We start from the raw sequence: 20,357 nt of genomic DNA on the forward strand, positions 1-20,357 counted from the left end.
TTCATCAAGGCAGACCCAACTACCAAATCAATTGACCTACCTTTTTGGGTATGAGTCAGATGCCTACAAAAGAAGGTGGCAATATGGTATATATTGATGAAGAGTGGAAGCAAGGAAATGCCTTTTCTCTGTTCTTAATTTTTTTTTTTTTTGAGTTGGAGTCTCTGTTGCCCAGACTGGAGTACAGTGGCAAGCTTACGGCCACTCTAGCTTCGACCTGCTGGGCTCCAGCGATCCTTCCACCTCAGCCTTCCAAGTAGCTGGAACTACAGGTGCGCGCTACCATGCCTGGTGATTTTTTATTTATTGTAGAGACGAGGTCTTGCCAAGTGGTCCAGGCTGGTCTCGGACCCGCGGGCTCAGGCAATCCATTCGCCTCGGCCTCCCAAAGTGCTGGGATTACAGGCTGAGCCACCAAGTTGTTGGGAGGCTGAAAGGAAGAAGGTTTCATTAGAAATATTTCTTTTCCAAGCAGCAATGTAAGAGAACAGGGTCATCTTTATGCCATACATTTTTAAAGCTCATTAAGTCCAATCCAGATGGGCTGCCTGTGTGCATGGTGGATGAGCAAATATACAACCTAGAAACAGCAAATTGGATTTAGCTGTGTTTTTTTTCTGGGGGGAAAAGATTGCCTTCAACAAGCTGTTTTCTGGAATGTGACATGCTGTACACCCTTATTGGATGAGGATGTTGAAAGCTACTTGTTTGGAAATGCATGGTCCTTGGCCTTGAATAAGGAAGTTAATGGATTTGTTATAAGAGAAGTCCAGATTGCTGTCAACTCTCAGCTGTCAGCTCACTGACCACAACTGCTATACCTTGTGGTGGCTTAAGTTACCCACTGTATAGTTTACCTATATAAGCATTGCTAAGTACAAATGTGGGTTTTGACCCACACCTGCTGTCTAGATCTCTCTATCCATCGCACGTTTAGTGTCCAGCCTGTAGAAGGCTCGGTTAATGGCAATTTAAAGGCACCCCCGTTTTTTTTTTGAGTTGGAGTCTCACTCTGTCGCCCAGACTGGAGTGCAGTGGCCGCTCCCGGCCACTGCAGCCTCAACCTGCTGGACTCCGGTGATCCTTCAGCCTCAGCCTTCCGAGTAGCCGGAATTACAGGCATGCACTACCACGCCCGGCTGATTTTTTGATTTATTGTAGAGATGAGGTCTCGCCAAGTTGCCCAGGCGGGTCTCGAACCCAAGGGCTCAGGCAATCCACTCACCTCAGCCTCCCAAAGCACGGGATTACAGGCTGAGCCACCAAGCCCAGCTAAAGGCACCCCTTTAAAACAGAAAGCTTAGAAGGCTAATTTATGCACGTGAATATATGGTAGCCATTTTGGATCTCATTAGACTTTCAAAGGTAACATAGGATGTGTACACTACCTGTCTTTGTATCTCACTCCCGGGACTGAGACCAGGGCTTGTAGCCATACATGGGGGTGAGGTGGTCGAATGCAGTTAGGTATAGGGAGGTCTCTTAATGAAAAGCAGGCAGAAGACTTAGACTCTTGCTGTTGACATTGTGTCTGGCAGTAAGTTGCTCACTAAGGCTCTGTCCAGCTTCCAAGTCACTGCCCTACATCAACAAGCAGCCAACCCACCATCTTCTGGTAGCTCTCCCAACTCCTTGCCAACAAAGCTATATCACTATCATATTCAGAGTTCCCCTCGCCCCCACCCCAGGATGGAATGGAAACATTCTTCTTCTTCTACAGTCCATGGTTGGAAGAGACACGCACTGCTTAAGCTATTTTGAATCCTTGTGGGAAAACAAATTGTTGTGTCTGCCCAGCAAAAAATGGAAAGTTGGGGGAAAATTGGAATATATGCATACTTAATTTTTAGCACCTGTTATAGTTTCAAAGTCACTAGTCATTTTGTTAATTTCGGAACATAAAAATGTGTTAATGTATAATTTTGTCTACTCATGGAACGATTATGTTTGTTAAATTTAGTTTTACAGACGGAAGGGTTTATTAGATGTGCTTTTATTCAGCTATTCAGTGTTTATAGATTGTGTCACAAATGGAGCTATCAGCTGATGACTCTCTCCCCTCTTTGTCTTTGCTGGCTTATGAAAAGCTTGTTTGCAACTCCAGATTCTCTAGCTTTGCTTTCCTCCTTTTCACTGTGGGATTTTGAAGCAAGAAAGGCAGCAATCACTGTGTTTCTAAACCCTCTGAGCATAAAGTTGTTCCTCTTTCAGAAGGTCAGAAGAGCAAGTGCAGTGGCTCATGCCTGTAATCCTAGCACTTTGGGAGGTCGAGGTGGGAGAATCACTTGAGCCCAGAAGTTTGAGACCAGCCTGGGCAATATAGCAAGACCTCATCTCTACAAAAAATAAAAATATCTTAGCTGGGCATGGTGGTGTGCACCTGTAATCCCAGCTATTAGGGAGACTAAGGCAAAAGGATCGCCCGAGCCCAGGAGTTTGAGGCTGCAGTGAGCCATGATCAAAAAAAAAAGAAAAAGAAAAAGAAAAAAAGAAAAGAAAAAAAGGAAATCCACCTGTTCAGAATCAATAGATCTTGTTGTTTCTAATTGGAAAATGGCGATGCCTCCAAAGGCTAAAATATAGTTTGTTTCTCCCTGTTTATAAGAGGACTCTGGCCAATTTGTCCTTCTTGGGCAGGAATTATCTACTGGCATGTTGGAGCTGGCTCATGCTGGTTTAGGGGACTGATTGTGTACATCTTTTCCCAATAATCACATTAGTAGCTTCAAATTGGCCATGGTGGGAGTATATACAACACAGAAATATGCAAATACTACAGGTCAGGTATTTCCCCTCAGAGAACCAATTATTAAGCATTTTCCAGCACAAAACTGAATATAGCAATCAGGATTGCACATAAAAACCTTATATTTCATAGGTTTTAGAATCCTTTGGGGATGAGGAGTTTAAGAGAGAAGGCCAAAGAGCATACAAAACAGATGATTTTAAAACCAGCCTACTCCGTGCTATTTATGTCTCAGAACTTTCACACTGGGTTATTAAGATATGATGAAGGAGACAACTGAATAAATGGTCCTGTGGGGACTGGGGGTGAGGGCCAAGCTCTGTGGTGGCATCTGGGATCATGGTCCTCATTCCTGTCGTGAAGGCTCTGTCTCCTTTCTTGTCTTCCCTTCTACTATCACACTCTGCCTCACTTCTATTTTTTGCCCCCAGGAAAGAAGAAATCTAAATTTAAAGCTTTAAAAAGCTTTTTTGGCAAGAAGAAGAAAAAGGAGCCTGAAGATGACCAGGGAAGGATGACGTTAAAACCAAACTTGTCCGACAGCAATATTAGCATCTCTACTCTGAATCCAGTTCAGGAGAATCAACAAACTGAGCCTGGGTAAGGTCAAATGGGGTGGAAGGGGATGGGAACAGGGCAAGGGGTAGCTAGAACTGGATCCTCCTTGGGCAGCCAAATCACGAATGGACCTTTAGGTCCAAAGACTCTTGGCCTCCCTGTCTGTGAGGGCCAGACTTGCAGTCATTGCCAATGCAGCCATGTTCAGGAGGCCTTTTCTCTGTTTGTGCATGTTTGTTGTCTGGGCTGCACAGCTCAGTGGGTTGGAGCATGGCCAATGCACACTCCATTTTCCAAGAGCACTGGGTGAGAGGGTACAGATAGATCAGGGAAACCCTTTCTGTGACAGTTAAGATAATTTGAGATGTAGGGCCTACTGCTAACGAGCTGGAAGCCTTGTTTCATATGTTAAGAAGGGCTTACATCATTTAGGAGGCTTGGTTTGGTTTGCTTGCCTGACTCTCAGACTGCAGATTTGGCTAGGGGAGCCAGATCTCACAATGAGTGATGAAAGCTTCAGAGAGTAAAGTCATCTAGTTAAAGGTGGGTCAGAACACGATGTGAAATCACTGCATTACTATAAAAACACACACACAAGCAAGCAAACAACCTAAATCCTCTTCTCTCTATTCCCCCACCCTCAGCAGGAAATGCTATATTGGTCACAGAGAGTTTGGGGAAGACTGTTTCCAGCTACCACTGACACCTCTATTCAGATTTTCACCCGAAATACCCCAATTTCTACATCCTATTATGCTATCTCTCTATAGTACCAATTCCTCCCTGATCATAGGATTACATTAGCACTAGTTGAGGCCAAGATTGTCAGAAACCAAAACCCTTACCCACTGACTATCCAGTGCTCACTGACACTCAGTACTCCCACCTGTCTCAATCAGATGCCTCTCTATAAAGTTCTACTTGGGCCTGTTCTCTTGACCTTAAACTCCAGACTTGCCTGGACCCATCCTCTCCCGCTTTCCAGAGATCACCAGTGCTGCTACCTATGCCCTCAAAGCTTTGCCTGGTGGGAATGGAACAGTTAGTTGACATATATACTTCCCTTCATACCTTCTTATAGCCAGCCTTCCCCTGGCCTCTACAATAAGACCAGTATCTATTTTCAAGACTGTATTAAGCAGCATCTGATGGGACAATCCCATTCCTTCATTTGATTTCTAAATGGATACTGTTGTAATGTACTTCATTGTCCTTAATTAAGGCCAATATTTTGTTTGGATTAAAAAAAATTTTTTTCTTTTTGTTCCAGGGAGTAGGTCAATGAGCACTGGATAGTCAGTGGATAAGGGTTTTGGTTTCTGACAATCTTGACCTCAACTAGTGCTAACGTAATCCTATGATCAGGGAGGAATTAGTACTATAGAGCCAACTCAACAGCTGCATTCTGGCACTTAGCCCACTCCAAGCCCAAATTTCCTCTCAACTTTTTTGCACAAAGCGGGAGAGGTAAGGTAGTTACAGATGCTACACTTGTTCGGAACTCGATTGAAGCAGCAGGTCACAGAGCAGCAGTGAATGAAAGTGTATATATGTGCATAACAAGCATATGTGTGTATAGAGAGATGTCTGAAGACGTTACTTTCTCAGTGTTGAGTCAATCATACATGCCCACTAAGTACTTATATAGAGAGTCACCTTAATTTTCTGCTGAGCAGCTGCTTTAGTAAAGCAGAGTGTGTTGCTTTCACCACCAGGGCCTCCTGGATAGCAGTTTTATGCAGAAAAGGTGGATGGGGGTTAGTACAAAGTAGCAGATGTCTGCCTCCTCTACTCTCTTGCTGGTCCACAAGCCACCTTAGAGTGGGTTTTGTTTTAATCCCCATAAAATGAGATTGTCCTTGGTGTGTATCATGACCAAATACACCCATGTGCAGGCTCCACAGCCAGATAGGCTTATAATGACAGGGCGGGCGCCAGCCCTACAATGCCCAAGCTGCTACACTAAGTGCCAACATCCATGTATTATTTTGTAATAAAGGTAATAAGTATTAAAAGTACTTAAAATTTTAAAAATTATTTTGTCTAATTTTAGAACACTTCCATCTCTCTCTAAAAGAAACCCTACACCCATTAACAGTCAATCTCCATTCCCCTCTACCACCTAAGTAATCACGAATCTACTTTCTGCCTCTATAAACCTGCTTGTTCTGGACATTTCGTATAAGTGGAATCATACAAAGTTCACCTTTTGTTTCATATAGCATGTTTTCAAGGGCCATACATGATGTAGGAAGTATCAGCTTTCTTTCCTTCTTTCTTTTGTCTGTTCGTTCATTGTTTTGTTCTTTTGTTCTTCCTTTCCTCCTTCTTTTTCATGTTTAAACTTGTCCTTTATATACACATACATATTTTCCTACCTAATAGGAAAAGATTTATAATTTTGTATCTTTATATAACAGCTCTATTGAAATATGACTCACATGTGTACGATTCTACTTTTTAGAGTCTGCAACCATCACCATTACACAATTTGGAACATTTTGTCACTCCGAAAAGAAACCTTGCACCCATTAGCAGTTATTCCCCATCTCCCCCTCCTCTTGCAAAACCGCAAATCTGCTTTCAGTCTCTATGGATTTACCTATTGTGGACAGTTCACATACAGGGAATCATACAATATGTACCCTCTTTTGACTGACTTCTTTCATTTAACATAATGTTTTCAAAGATCATTCATGTGAAATCACACAAGTGCTTGATTTCTTTGCAACAGCTTTTTTGAGATATAATTCACAAACCACACAATTAACTCATTTAAATTGTACAATTCAATATTTTTTGCATATTCACAGAGTTGTGCAACCATCGCCACAATCAATTTCAGAACATTTTTATCACCTTACAAAGAAGCCCCTATACCCATCAAGCAGTCCTTTCTATTAACTGTCCCCATCTCAGTCTCTGGAAACCATTAATCTGTTTTGTCTTCATGAACGGAATGTAGTCTTTTTTGACTGGCTTCTTTCACTTAGTATGTTTTCAAGGTTCATCCATGTCATAGCATATACCAGAACTTTATTCCATTTTACTACTGAATAATATTCCATTGCCTAAATATACCACACTTCATCCATTTATAAATTGATGGATAGATGTTTGGGTTGTTTCCACCTTTTGGATATTATACACGTAGAATAGAAATGGTAAGAGCCTTGTCATGTTTCTTTCTTTCTTTCTCTCTTTTTTTTTTTTGAAGGGGAAAGAGATAAAAGTTTAATTGTGAATTAAGTTTCAGATGCATTGAACATCAAAGAGGAAGTTGTCAGGTAGGCAGTTGAATATACAAATACAAAAATAGTGACTCATTAAAATCTTACACATCTGGGAGTTATAAGTCATATTTGCATTCACCCATGAAAATTTTATTCAACAGGTAGAAATGAAACAAATTATACATTGAGCACTAAAAGCGTTTTGTGGGCAATGGAATGTTTTAATTGGCTTTTTGTTCCTGATTGTGAAAGTGATGTTATAGCTACATTTCTGATCTTAAGGGGAATGCATCCAGTGTTTCATCACTGAGTATGATATTAGCTGGGGATTTGTTACAGATGTCCTCTACCAAGGTTGAGTGTATTTATCATGAAACGGTGTTAGATTTTATTAATGTTTTTCTGCATCTATTGAAATGGTTATATGGTTTTTGTTTTTATTCTATTGATGTAGTGTAGTAAATTCATCGACTTTCATATATTAAACTAAGCATTCATTGCAAATCCTATTTTGTCATAGTGTATAATTCATTTTTTATGCTACTGGATTCAGTTTGATAGTATTTTATTGAGGATTTTCTCATCTATATTTATAAGAGATATAGGTCTGTAGTTTTCTCTTCTTGCAATAACTTGGGATTGAATTTTTAAGAAGTAAACTACATTACCACTCCCCAAAAGGAGTTTTTCATACGTTTAGGTTTTCATTTGTTTAACTTTCCCCTGATTTGTCTTAACACATAATGATCATCAACCTGGTTCCATTCCTAATCAGAAGATATTTTCACCTGGGTGTAGCAAGCTGGGGGAGGGGAGGAACAAGTGGTACATAAGATGACCTTGAAAATAGGACAGATGTTCCACAGAGCCCTTGTGTGAGAGAAGAAAAATCCTGGTGAATGAAAGCCTCTCACATCTAGGCAATTTGTTAATGTTTTAAAACAAATCAAAACAAAAATACTAGAGAGAAATGTGGGTGTAAAAAATCTTTTATAATTCTCCCTGTAATCATAGCAAGACTAAGGGCCTTCCTTCCTATACTCCAGGGTTGCCACTATTGAATTATATACTTTAAATGGTTGAATTGTATAGTATGTAAACCATATATCAGTAAGACATATAAAAAAGATATATGTTCAAAGTTCTAGAAATTAAAATTATACAGAAGTACATAAAGTAGAAAATGAAAGTCCCTTTCCTGTCCACAATTTGATAGATATCCTTCCAGAATTTTTTCTTTGGACATAAACTGTATATGTGTGTGTATGAATATATGTGTACATATATGTACATATACAATGGGAGACCCCAAAAATCCGTAATTTATTTATTAAAAATTTGTGTATCTATTTTTACATTGTTAAACTCCAGTCACCTTCAAAGTACACTCTGTTTGATGCAATACACTCATCGTGATGCTTTTTCCACTGCTCAAAACAATTTTTGAACTTGCCAATTTTGATGCCTTCTAGTGCTTCGGCCATTGTTTTTCCAACATTGGCAAAATGTTTCCCCTTGAGGACTTTTTTCATCTGGGGAAACAAAACAAATTTACTCGGGGTGAAATTGGGTGAATAGGGAGGGTGGGACACAGGGGTCATGCCGCTTTTTGGTCAAAAATTGCTGTACACTCAGCACAGTGTGGGCAAGTGTGCTTGTAAATCACCCATCATGAAATGGGCAAACACTGAAAGAATCTCAAAAAAAAAAAAAATTAACTGAAACCGAACACAGCCTCTTACAACAATGCTAGTTGGTATGGGTTTCTAGCATGTTTACCTAGCAGGGGAAGCCTGTACTACAAGGGCCCACCTTCCAAAAAATAATTCCGTTTTTTTGGGTCCCCCTTCGTATACGTATGTAATATGTATGTAAATATAAAACGGGACCATTCTCTTTATTTTTTTCAAGTACTATCTCATGCCTTCTGCATAAGCACATAAGCATCCCCGTTCTCTTTCTGAGGTACCTATGGTAGGTCATATTGCGAATATACAATTTTCTTAGGTTCCTATGGTCCTTGGGCTGCTTTTACATGATATTTTCTTTCTGTCCAGATCGAAGAGCAGCATGGGAAGCAAAACCCTATCCCATGAGAGCATCTTCATGTTGGAACCTGAGTCTGAAAAATCAACAAGTAAAATGTGTCCCACTATGGAGCCCCAGACAGGCATATCTTTGCAGGTAATAATGGACTCAAGTATCAGTGCCTAATTGAACTACTCTTTTTAAATTTCCTACTCCAACTCTGCCCAAAAAAAGGAGGGAGAAATTTGGCTTTGCTTCTCAGCTGATTCTATTCCCACAGGGCTATTGCAAACATTGAATGAGAGAATTCACACGTAAATAATGTGCCTACCTATTGCCTGGTACACAGTATTGTCTGGTATTACCATATTCTCTTCTCTTAACACACCCCAAGAATATGTTAATTATGTTGGCAGTGACATTCCACTGTTTATGTGCTGGCATACCAACCCTCACATTTTTGTCTCTCTGTCACAGAGATCTCGTGTTTCTAAAACTGCGCCTAAAACTAGGACCGGTGATTTGCATGAAGCTGTGTTTGGAGTCACAGCAGAAGACAGAAGTGGAACCTGGGTTGTGAGCTCCAAGATCACTGAGGTAACAGAGTGGAATTGTTCAGAGGATGGACAACTGAGTCAGAAAGACAGATCTACGTTTGAATTTTTGCTCTGCTGTTTACTGGCGGTGTGACTCTGGGCTAGTGGCTTAACCTCTCTGAGCTTTTTCTTCTTCTACAATGGGTAAAATATTAATTTATACCTCAAGGGGTTGCTTGTAAGGATTTAATGAAGACTCAGAGAGGTTAATGAAATTGCTCAAGCTTACCCAGGTTGTAAGTTGTAGACGTAGAAATCTGACCCAGGTGTGTTGACCTCAAAACCCCAGTCTCTAAGATGCTCAACTTCTTCGTACCTGCCTGGACAGGGAGAAAGATCTAGCTTAGCCCAAATAAAAATGTGGCATGTACATGGCCTCTTACCTCCAGTTAATCCTAAACTTATGAAAGGTATCTGTTGTTCAATCAGACTCTTCTGGAGCTCCAGGGGGAGCTGGAGATATTGCCAGGGAGACAACCCTTAATAGCTGCCTTCCTTCTTCTCTCAACTTGTGGGTGGGATTATGCCCAAAAGTCCCTGTTTAGATGGGAAGGACACACAAGGAAGGAGACCCCTCTCCACTGGAGAGCTGATTATTTTGCATTTGGCAAAAGGTAAGTGGGGTTTATTTCTCACATGTCTGCATAAGACCCCACATTTTTCTGTCTGGTTTCCATTTTGCTGGGTCTATTTGCTATGAAGGGTAGTGGAGAAAACAGTGAGATAGTCACCAGTGGTGCTGATCCTATGATTGTGAAGTACCCCTAGGGTCAGCAGACTGTTTTCCTCTTGTACTATGGCAGGAAAAGACACTTTGGTGAACTTTTCAGTCTTTAATTTTAAATATCAACATGAGCTTCTACTTGCTTCCATAGCTATATTCCGTGCCACAGAGTTATTTCTCACATTTGGAAAGAGAAAACTTGTTTCCCACACTACTCCTTTCTTAGTCTCAACAATAAAGAGACTCATAGTGGAAACATTCCATTTCAAAAAAAGATTAACTTTTGTGAAATTAAAGGAAAAGATTCTAGGGGTATTACCTCTCACAACGAAGTGGGTGGGGCAAAGCCAGATTAGCCCAAAGGAAAGTTTTCTTAAATGTTTGGTTTGGGCCCACACCTCACACCTTTGGCGGGCTCCCTTAGTTCATACTGTGAGAAACAGGACTGAAGATAGCATAGGACCTGAGTCATCAACAGCCAGATTGACCTTTGCATGGCAAACTTCCTCAAGTACCAAAAGGATGACCCCAAATAGAAGGGTAATTGATAACATTAGGTCAAGGGTCGTGATCTTCAGTGCTACATAGAAGCAAGCATTTCAGCTGCATGACATCAAGAATTTTGTTTTGTTCATTGTTGTGGGCTCAGTTCCTCGAATGGGGTGTTATACAGATTAAATGCTTATTAGTATTTGTTAAAGATAAAATCAGGGATTCTGATCTATTCAAGAGGACCATGGCAAGGACCAAAGCCAAGTGTACCATGTTCTTCAAACTAGAATCAACTAAACTAATCTGCTGAATTCCAAGGAAAACTCAAATGATCAATTTTTTTCCCTTTAGGAAACTAGGACTAGTTCTGCAGATTTTTAAAACAATCCCAGAAAGTCAATCTTGACAGGATTCAGATAAGCAAATAACACAGCCAAGATCCAATACAGACAATTCTCAGATTAGTAGGAGCAAAAGTTGTAGTTTGGATGCCACTTCCAGATCATTACCCAAAGACTCACCTCTACAGGAATTGGACTTTCAAAAAGTTGGCCGAAATTAAAATAAATATCAGAATTAAATAAGATTTGTAGTTAGCATCAATAGGGAGATAACACCAGGATTCTGGTTTTGCTCAAACAAGCAATTTGAAGCTTCTGTCTTTGGGGATTGGCAAAAGTATGCAGCAATCCAGAGGATAATTCGAAGCTGTCTTTGGTTTGAGTAGGTACTAGAAATAAATAGGAGATTTTTAAAAAAATTTAGCTTGATTTTATTATAGAGATAGAGGGTACAAGTCAGGATTAGGTACGTAAGTAGTCTATGTGCAGGTGAGGTTTGGGTCTCCAACTGGTTCTCACTTTCCCTGATTTCGGACTAGGTACCCTTTGTGTTAATTACATGCCCCCCTCCACTGGCAGTGTTATGCAATTGCTGATTCCTCCTTTGTGCTATTGTGGTTAATGTTCAGGTCCCACTTACGAGTGAGAACATGTGGTATTCAGTTCTTTGTTTTTACCATAGCTCACTAAGTATGATGGTCTACAACTCTATTCAACTTTATTGTGAAGTCCATGATTTTGTTCTTCTTTATGTACAAAATCATGTGTATATGTACCACATTTTCTTTATTCACTATCAATGGGCAGTAGGGTTGATTCCATATTTTTGCTCTTATGAACAGTGTAGCAATAAACATGCATGTACAGGTGTCTTTTTTGTAGAACAATTTATGTTCCTCTAGGTATATTCCCAGAAGGGGGATTGTTAGATCATATGGAAGGTCAATTTCTAGGTTTTTAAAATTCATCACTAGTTTGCACTCCCACCAACTGTATAGAAGCATTCCCTTTTTTCCGCACCCACACCAGCACCTGTTGCTTGTTTTATTAATCATGGCCATCCTTACTGGAGTTAGGCGGTATCTCAATGTGGTTTTAATTTGCATTTGGGTTCTTAGTCCTTCAACCATTAAGGAACAAGAAAACACCAGCAACTTGGGGGGAAGCACACAGGTTTTAACTTGGCCCTTCTTTCTTCCCCTTTGACAGAACCCACCAACGCACCCATGCCAACCCAGCATCAGCCCACAGCTTATCCAATCTGACAGAATTTCTAAGAAAGGGGCAGAAATCTCTGTTGGTGATGAGTCATCTATGAGCCCACAAAAGAAGGCTCCACCACACAAGCTTATGACAGCGAATAAGGTGGGTACCCATCTTAAGGGGATGGTCGGGGGAGGGGTTTGCACAGGTCAAAGATGTAATTTCTTCTTGTGCTCCCTTTTCTCCTGCCGTAACTCAACACTGGGGGATGTTTGGGGAAGGAGCTGATATTCTTGGCTTTTGATTTGCATGATGATTTACAAGTACGTTTTCCATCCAATTCTACAGAGCAACTAATCACCACTTTAATTTATAAGCAATGGAAGACAGTATTTTAGGAAAAAAATAGTTTACAGATGTTTTGAGTTATTTAATGAGGATAAAAATAGAAATTTTTACTGAAGCAAAACCTCTACACTTTGAAATCTCAAAATCTCAAAGGTTAGGACACAGTATTATTTGATAGACATATCCACATAAAAAATCAGGTGACACATGAGAGAGCATTTTATGTGTACAAGTTTGTCAACCAAGTAATATCCATCAACGATTGGCAAACTAGTAGATTGTGCCCATATCAATACTTCCATTATCAAACTAATGTGTGTTTAATTTAATTGGTTGTTGCTGTACTTGAAAGGGCTCTTAGAGTGAAGTAGAGTTGATAAAAATTAACCTTTGGAACTAAAAAAGTAAACAGAAATATAATTTATAATGAAGCTAATTGACCGGTCAGAAGCAAACTCTGTTTTGATGGTTTTTATTTGTTTGTTTGTTTGTTTGTTTTTGAGTTGGAGTCTCACTCTGTTGCCCAGACTGGAGTGCAGTGGCATGCTCCCGGCCACCGCAGCCTCGACCTGCTGGGCTCAGGCGGATCCTTCCACCTCAGCCTTCCAAGTAGCCGGAACTACAGGCGCGTGCTACCATGCCTGGCTAATTTTCGATTTATTGTAGAGAGGAGGTCTTGCCAAGTTTCCCGGACAGGTCTTGAACCCATGGGTTCAGGCAATGCACTCGCCTCGGCCTCCCAAAGTGCTGGGATTACAGGCTGAGCCACCAAGACCGGCCTGTTTTGATTTTAAAAGATTCTATGAAGGGAAGCAGTCTTCAATTAGATATGTTAAGAAAACAAAAATAAAACAAGTGGGCTAACTGGTAGAAGGTGGATGGATACTCGTAGTTTTATGGACTTGGTCACTAAATACTATAAGTATTTAAATACTGTAAGTATTTAGTGGCAGAATGCCACTAAATCAGATGAATTGGAATGAGTAGTCTGAATTGGTGGAAGGATTAAATTAGAGAACATTTTTATCATGGTGACATACAGCTGGCATAACAGTTTATCATTTTACTATTTTAAAGTGTACAATTCTGTGGCATTACATACAATCACAATATCATGCAATCAGCACCACTATGTAGTTCCAAAGCTTGTTTGGTTCTCCCAAATGAAAATCAGTACCTATAAGCAGTCATTTGCCATTCACAGCTCCCATCAGCTTCTGATAATAACTAATTGACTTTCTGTCTCTGTATTTGCCCATTCAGGCTATTTCATATACATGGAATATTACAATATGTGGCTATTTGAGGTTGACTTCTTTTACTTAGTATAATGTTCTCAAGGTTCATCCATGTTATAGCATGTATCAGTACTTTGGTTTTTTTTTAAATTGCTGAATGATATTTTATTGTATGGCTGTATCACATTTTAATCACATTTCTTACATTTTGTTGTCATTGTTTTTTAATGTCTGCCCCAGTAGATGCTAAGTCCCATGGAGTCAGAGCTGTGTGCCCCATCCTCATGACCTCATCTAACCCTAATTACCTCCCAAAGGCCCCATCTCCAAATACCATCCTATTGTGGTTTAGGTCTTCAACATATGAATTTTCAGGGGGACACAATCATAACAATATAATATATGGCCTTTTCTGTCTGGCTTCTTTCACTTAGTATCATGTTTTTGAGGCTCTTCTTTGTTGTGGCAAATATCAGTACTTCATTCCTATTTATGGCTGGATAATATTTCGTTGTATGGATGTACCACATTTTGTTTAGCCACTTATTCATTGATGGACATTTGTGTCTTACCTACTTTTGGCTACTGTGAATAGTGCAATTATGAACATTCATGTGAAAACTTTTGTTTGATCACTTGCTTTCAATTCGTCTGAGTATATACCTGGGAGGGGAATTGCTGGGTCTTATGGAAATTCTATGTTTAACTTTTTGAGAAACTGCCAACTGTTTTCCCCACCAACTACACCACTTTACATCATATTCCCACCAACAGTGTATTAGGGTTCCAACCTCTCCACATCTTGACCAATACTTATTATTTTCTTTTTTAAAATAATATGGTCATGCTAATGGGTATGAAGTAGTATCTCATTGTGGTTTTGATTTGCATTTCTCTAGTCAATAATGATGTTAAGCATCTTTTCATGTGCCATTTGTGTACCTCCTTTGGATAAATATGTATTTGAGCTCTTTGCTCATTTATTAATTGGGTTGTTTGTCTTTTTGTTGTTGAGTTGTAAGAGCTCTTTATATATCCTGGATACTAGATCCTTACTGAATATACAATTTGCACAAATTTTCCCTCATTATATGAGTTGTCTTTTAATTCTATTAATAATGTCCTTTGAAGAACATATTTTTACAATTTTTAGAAGTCCAGTTTGTCTATTTTTTCTTTTGATATTTATGCTTTTGTTGTCATATCTAATTGCCAAGTCTAAGACTATGAAAATTTACTCTTATGTTTTCTTCTAAGAGTTTAGAGTTTTACTACTTATATTTACACCTTTGGTCTATTTTGAGTTAATTTTTGTATGTGGTATGAAATAAGGGTCTTTATTTATTTGCTTGTGGATACAGTTTTCTCAGTACCATTTGTTGAAAATGCTATTCTTTTCCCATTGAATTGTCTTGGCACCCTTGTCAAAATCAGTTGGCCATAGATAAATGGATTTATCTATGGACTCTCAACTTTACTCCATTAGTCCATATGTCTGTTTTTATGCCAGTGTGACACTGTCTTGATTACTGTAGTTTTGTAGTAACTTTTGAAATTGGAAAACATGAAATACCTCCAATTTTCTTCTTTTTCAAGATTTTTTTGACTATTCAAGGTCTCCTGCAATTCCATGTGAATTTTACAATCAGTTTTTTCATAGTTCAAAAAGGTCCATTGGGATTTTGATAGGGATTATCTTGAATTTGTAGATGACGCTGGGAGGTATCACCATCTTAATATTAAATTTTCCAATCTATGAACATGGACTGTCTTTCCATTTAATTAAGTCTTTTAAAAATATTTTCAGCAATGTTGTATACTTTACAGTGTATCAGTCTTGCACTTTCTTTGGTTAAATTTATTCTTAAGTATTTTATTTTTTTGATGTGATTGTAAATGGAAGTGTTTTCTCCCCCCCCTTTTTAAATTATAAAAATATGAATTGCAATTCAGGGCTAGGTATACAAACATTGATTATGCAGGTACCCTTGTTGATGAGGTATGCCCTTCCCTCCCCTAGCAGTTTTCCTCAACTGCCAATCCCACTCCCTTCCCCTGATAGTTTCCCACTACTGCCAATCACTTTCTTATGGTATTATAATTGTTCAAGGTTCGCTTATGAGTGAGAACATATGGTACTCTGTTCTTTGTTTCTGTGATAGATCACTGAGTATGATCGACTCTAATTTAATTTCTTTATGGCATTATTTATTTATTTTTAGTGAGTAAAAATACAACTGATTTTTGTGTGTTAATGGTGTATCCTTCAATTTTGATTAATTCATTTATTTGCTCTAAGAGATTTATGGGAGCTTTATAGAATTTTTTCTATATAAGATTGTGTCATTTGTGAAAAGAGATAGTTTTACTTGTTCCTTTATAATTTGGATGCCCTTTGTTTCTTTTTCTTGCCTATTTGCTCTGGCTAGGACTTCTAGTAAAATGTTGAATAGAAGTGGCAAAAACAGACATCCTTGTCCTGTTCCTGATCTTAGAGAAATCTTTCAGTCTTTCACTATTACATATGATGTTAGCTGGGGGTTTTTACATATACTTTCTATACCTAGTTTGTTAAGTTTTTTTTTTCCACGAAAGACTGTTGGATCATATCGATGCTTTTTATACATCAATTGGGAAAATCATGTAATATTTTTCCTTTATGCTGTTAATGTGATATATTATGATGAATGATTTTTATATGTTGTACCCTCGCAATCTTCGGATAAATTCCAACTGGTCATAATTTATAATCATTTTAATATGCTTTTGGATGTGGTTTGCCAGTATTTTTTGCATCTGTATTCATAAAGGATATTGGTGTATAGCATTTTTTTCTTGCGATCTCTTTATCTGGCTTTGGTAGCATAGAAATCCTGGCCTCATAGAATCAGAAAGTGTTCTTTCCTCTATTTTTTTAAGTTTGTGAAGCATTGATGTTAATTTTCTTTAAAAGTCTGCTAGAATTCACCAGTGAAGCCATCTGGTCCTGTTTTTTGTTTGTTTGTTTACTGAGGATTTTTAATACTGGTTCAATATCTTTACTTGTTATAGTTTTGTTCAGATTTTTTTTTTCTTGGTTCAGTTTTGGTAATTTGGATGTTTCTAGAAATTTATCTATTTCATCTATGTTATCTAATATTTTGCATGCAGTTGTTCATAGTATTGTCTTATAACCCTTTTCATTTCTGTAAGACCTGTAGTAGTGTCTCCACTTTCATTAATGATATTAGTAATCTATGTTTTCTTTCTTTTCTTAGTCAACCTAGGTAAAGTTTGTCAATTTTGATGATCTTTTCAAATAATCAACTTTTGGTTTTGTTGCTTTTCTCTATTGTTTTTTATACCTTATTTCAGTAATTTCTGTGCTAATCTTTATTTTTTCTTCCTTATACTGGCTTTGTTTCCTCTTCTTTTTCTAGTTCCTTAAGGTGGAGAATTCACTTATTGATTTGAGTTCTTTTGTCTTTTTTTAGCATAAACATATGCATATATATGTATATCTATATATGTTTCTTTTTGAAGATTTTTATTTTGCTGTATCCCATGAGTTTTGCTACATTTTGTTTTAGTTTTCATTCATGTAAAAGTATTTTGTAACTTTCCTTTTGATTTCTCCTTTGACTCATTGGTTTCTTAAGAGTGTGCTCTTTGATTTCCACATATCTGTGATTTTTTCTGCTTTTCTTCTGTTATTGATTTCTAGCTTTGTTTCTTTGTGATGGAAGAAGATACCTTTTGTGATTTCAGTTTTTGCAATTTATTAAGACTTCATTTTGTGACCTAACATATGGTCTATTCAAGAGAATGTTCCATGTGCAATTCATAAGAATGTATTTCTACAGTTGTGGATGGAGTGTTTTGTGTATGTCTGATAGGCCTACCTGGTTTATAGTGTTTTAAGTCTTCTGTTTCCTTACTGTTTAGTTGTATATTCATTATTGAATGTGGAGTATTGAAGTTTCCAACTATTATTGAGGAACTGTCTATTTCTCCTTTAAATTCTGTCAATTTTTGCTTTATGTGTTTTGGGGTGGGTCTGGTGTTAGGTGTACATATATCTATGATTGTTAGATCTTCCCGGTGGGGTGTATTTTATTGATGTATAAAGATCATCTTTGCCTCCTATAACAACTTTTTACTAAAAGTTTGTTTTACTTAATATTAGTATAGTGACCCAGCTCTTTTTTGGTTACTATTTTCCTGGAGTATCTTTTACCATCCTTTCACTTTCAATCCATCTGTGTCTTTGTATCCATATAGATGGATCATTTAAAAAAATCCATCCTGCCAGCCACTGCTTTTTAATAGAAGGGTTTAATTCATTTACATTTGTGATCATAGCAAATAAGGAGGACTTATTTTCTGCCATTTTGCTCATTTTTCCCTATATATCTTATATCTTTTTTGTTCCTTAGCTCCTTCATTATTTCCTTTTTTGGTTTTAGTTGATTTGTTTAATACATTCTTTTTATTTCCTTCTTATTTCCTTTTCTGTATATTTAAAAATTATTTTCTTAGTGACTATTTCGGGGATTATAATTAAGAATATTAAATAACATTTTAAACATAGTTTTTTTCTTTCTATTAATTTGAGTAGGCCAACGATGTATTTTCTATGTTAATGAATAAAGTTAAATTATTTATAGTTAACATTTAAAAATACTAGTCTAAACATTTGTCCTGCTTGAATATAAATTCTCTGTTCATAAATTTAAGAATTGAGCCATGTTATTATAGGTTAAATGTTGGACTGGCAGGCTGAAAGTCTAGTCTTTGGTGGTACAGTCAAATCCCTACCAATCCCAGGCATGAGGATTTCTTAACTATTTCTGTCATGCTTCCAGACTTATTAGTTTACTGTGGTGAACACACAAGAGGCAGGTTGCAGCAACAGTAGCAATAGCGCAGCAGTATCCCAAGAAGCAGCTGTAATCATCATCCCAGTCAGATGTGCTGGCCTGTATGATTCTCTGAGCTACTCATAATGGATGGCTCCCAATTCATATATTTCCAAATGCCTACCCACAGACCCAGCTCCTACTGCTTTCTCACTGAGTGGAAAATAGGGAGCTAATAGAGAAGTCAGACGAAAAGATGACTAAATCTCTACCTTCTCAGAGGAGTCTTGACAAGGTTGCTTTTTGTTTTTCCTTCTCTGAGCTGCTGCCTCCTGTTGGTGGGAGGAAGGAAACACGTATTATCCTTTATGGACCCAGTAGAACTTTTACTCTAGGCTTGCTTTCTCCTCAAAATCCCCTGGGACAGAATTAGAAAGCCTGCCTTTAGCAATTGCTGTCTCAGCCTATTTCTTCCACATCTCCTTGCATTAAGAGTTGGGTGCTTTGTCCCTTTCAGCTCCAGTTAGCAAAGCTTACTGCTTCTTCCCTGAGCGATCTTCCTCTGACCCAGTTCAGTGACTTCAGTTCTTTGAGTATAGATCAGATGGGCAGTGAGGATGAACAGGTGTTTCTGCATGGCATATGCGACATAATGACACTGTGGATCTCTGTCTGACCTCAAATTTCGCTATCCAGAGAGATAAGCCCAAGCCTTTCCCGGTAGTCAGTCCATCCTAGCAGGACCTGACTAACTCACTTCAACCTTTGGACCAGGGGATTCTACCTGCTTAATGCTTTTGTGACCCCCACCACCTCCTATAGCCTGTGTCATCTCCATCTGTATTCCATAGTGAGTCTCCAGAACATTTTTCTTCAATATTGTTTTTAAGGATAAATATAATTGTATGAAAAATAAGTCATATACACCACCAAATTAGTTTCACTCCTGGGAAAGGGGTATATCAGCTTAAAGTTTGAGCTGATTAAAAGTCCTGACATTAGTTCCATTGCAGGATGAAAGGTTGCTTCTTTTTATTATGCCTCTTGCTTTACCTCTGATGGCGTACTCTGTAATTCACCATTACTGTTTACAAATAAGTCTCTGAAGTCCAGAGTCATATTTTTTCTAATCCCTCAGCTGGAACAGTTTGTAGTCCCAGCTACTTGGGAGGGTGAAGCAGAAGGATCTCTTGAGTCCAGGAGCTCAAGGCTATAGTGCACTATGATCATTCTTGTAAATAGCCACTGTTCTACAGCCTGGGCAACATAATGAGACCCTGTCTCTAAAAAATTTAAAATTCTTTGACAAATCAAAAAGAAACACAATGCCTCCTCCACCCCTGTTCCTCAGAAATTTGAAATTTTCAAAGTGATTTTGCATGTATAGATGCATTTGGTTCTGTCAATAACTCCATAAGGTAGCTAGGAAAGATACTGAAATTCCCATTTTAGATTTTTAAAAACTGAGGTTCAGAGAGGTAAAAATGACTTGGCCAAGCCAAAGAGAAAACCACAGATAGATTTGGGACTTGATCTCAGCTCTCCTGACCAAATTCATGGCCGTGTTCACTGAACCATGTGGCCCCTGGCAGTTCTCTAACTTTGTACAATAAATGCCCAGAAATGACAAGAGTAGTTAACATTTATTGAGACTTTCTTATGTGAAGGGCACTGTAAATCACTTTTCATGTGTAATTTCATTTAATTGTTTACAACAAAAAGCCAAGTATGTATTACTATTATCCCCATTTCACAGAAATGAAAATTGAGGCTCAAAGAGGTGAGGGAACATGTTCAAGGTCAAACAACCAATAAACGGCATGAGTAGAACCTCAAATTCAGTCCTTTTCAATTTTAAATTCCATGTTCTTATACTCTATACTAGTTAAGAAATTGAAGAGATTGTGATTAAAGGGGAGCTGCAGGGAATATCTGAAATTCTGTCTCCGAGAACTTTCTTTTTTTTGGCATATTTTTTATTTTAAAGTTGTGGGCTACAGTTAAGCGTTAGG

General features: G+C 38.2%; 1 protein-coding gene across 1 annotated transcript in view; it reads left to right on the forward strand.

Annotated features, from left to right (window-relative positions):
- KIAA1210 (KIAA1210 ortholog) overlaps positions 1 to 20,357 on the forward strand; it is a 114,647-nt gene that overhangs the window by 66,008 nt on the left and 28,282 nt on the right. The window contains 4 exon segments of the mRNA XM_021719192.1: positions 3,178 to 3,346; positions 8,595 to 8,721; positions 9,043 to 9,162; positions 11,928 to 12,083. Coding sequence (XP_021574867.1) covers positions 3,178 to 3,346; positions 8,595 to 8,721; positions 9,043 to 9,162; positions 11,928 to 12,083 — 572 coding nt within the window.

The sequence above is a fragment of the Carlito syrichta genome, unplaced genomic scaffold (genome assembly GCF_000164805.1).
Source record: "Carlito syrichta isolate Samal-C Ts95f unplaced genomic scaffold, Tarsius_syrichta-2.0.1 Scaffold314294, whole genome shotgun sequence".
NCBI lineage: Eukaryota > Metazoa > Chordata > Mammalia > Primates > Tarsiidae > Carlito > Carlito syrichta.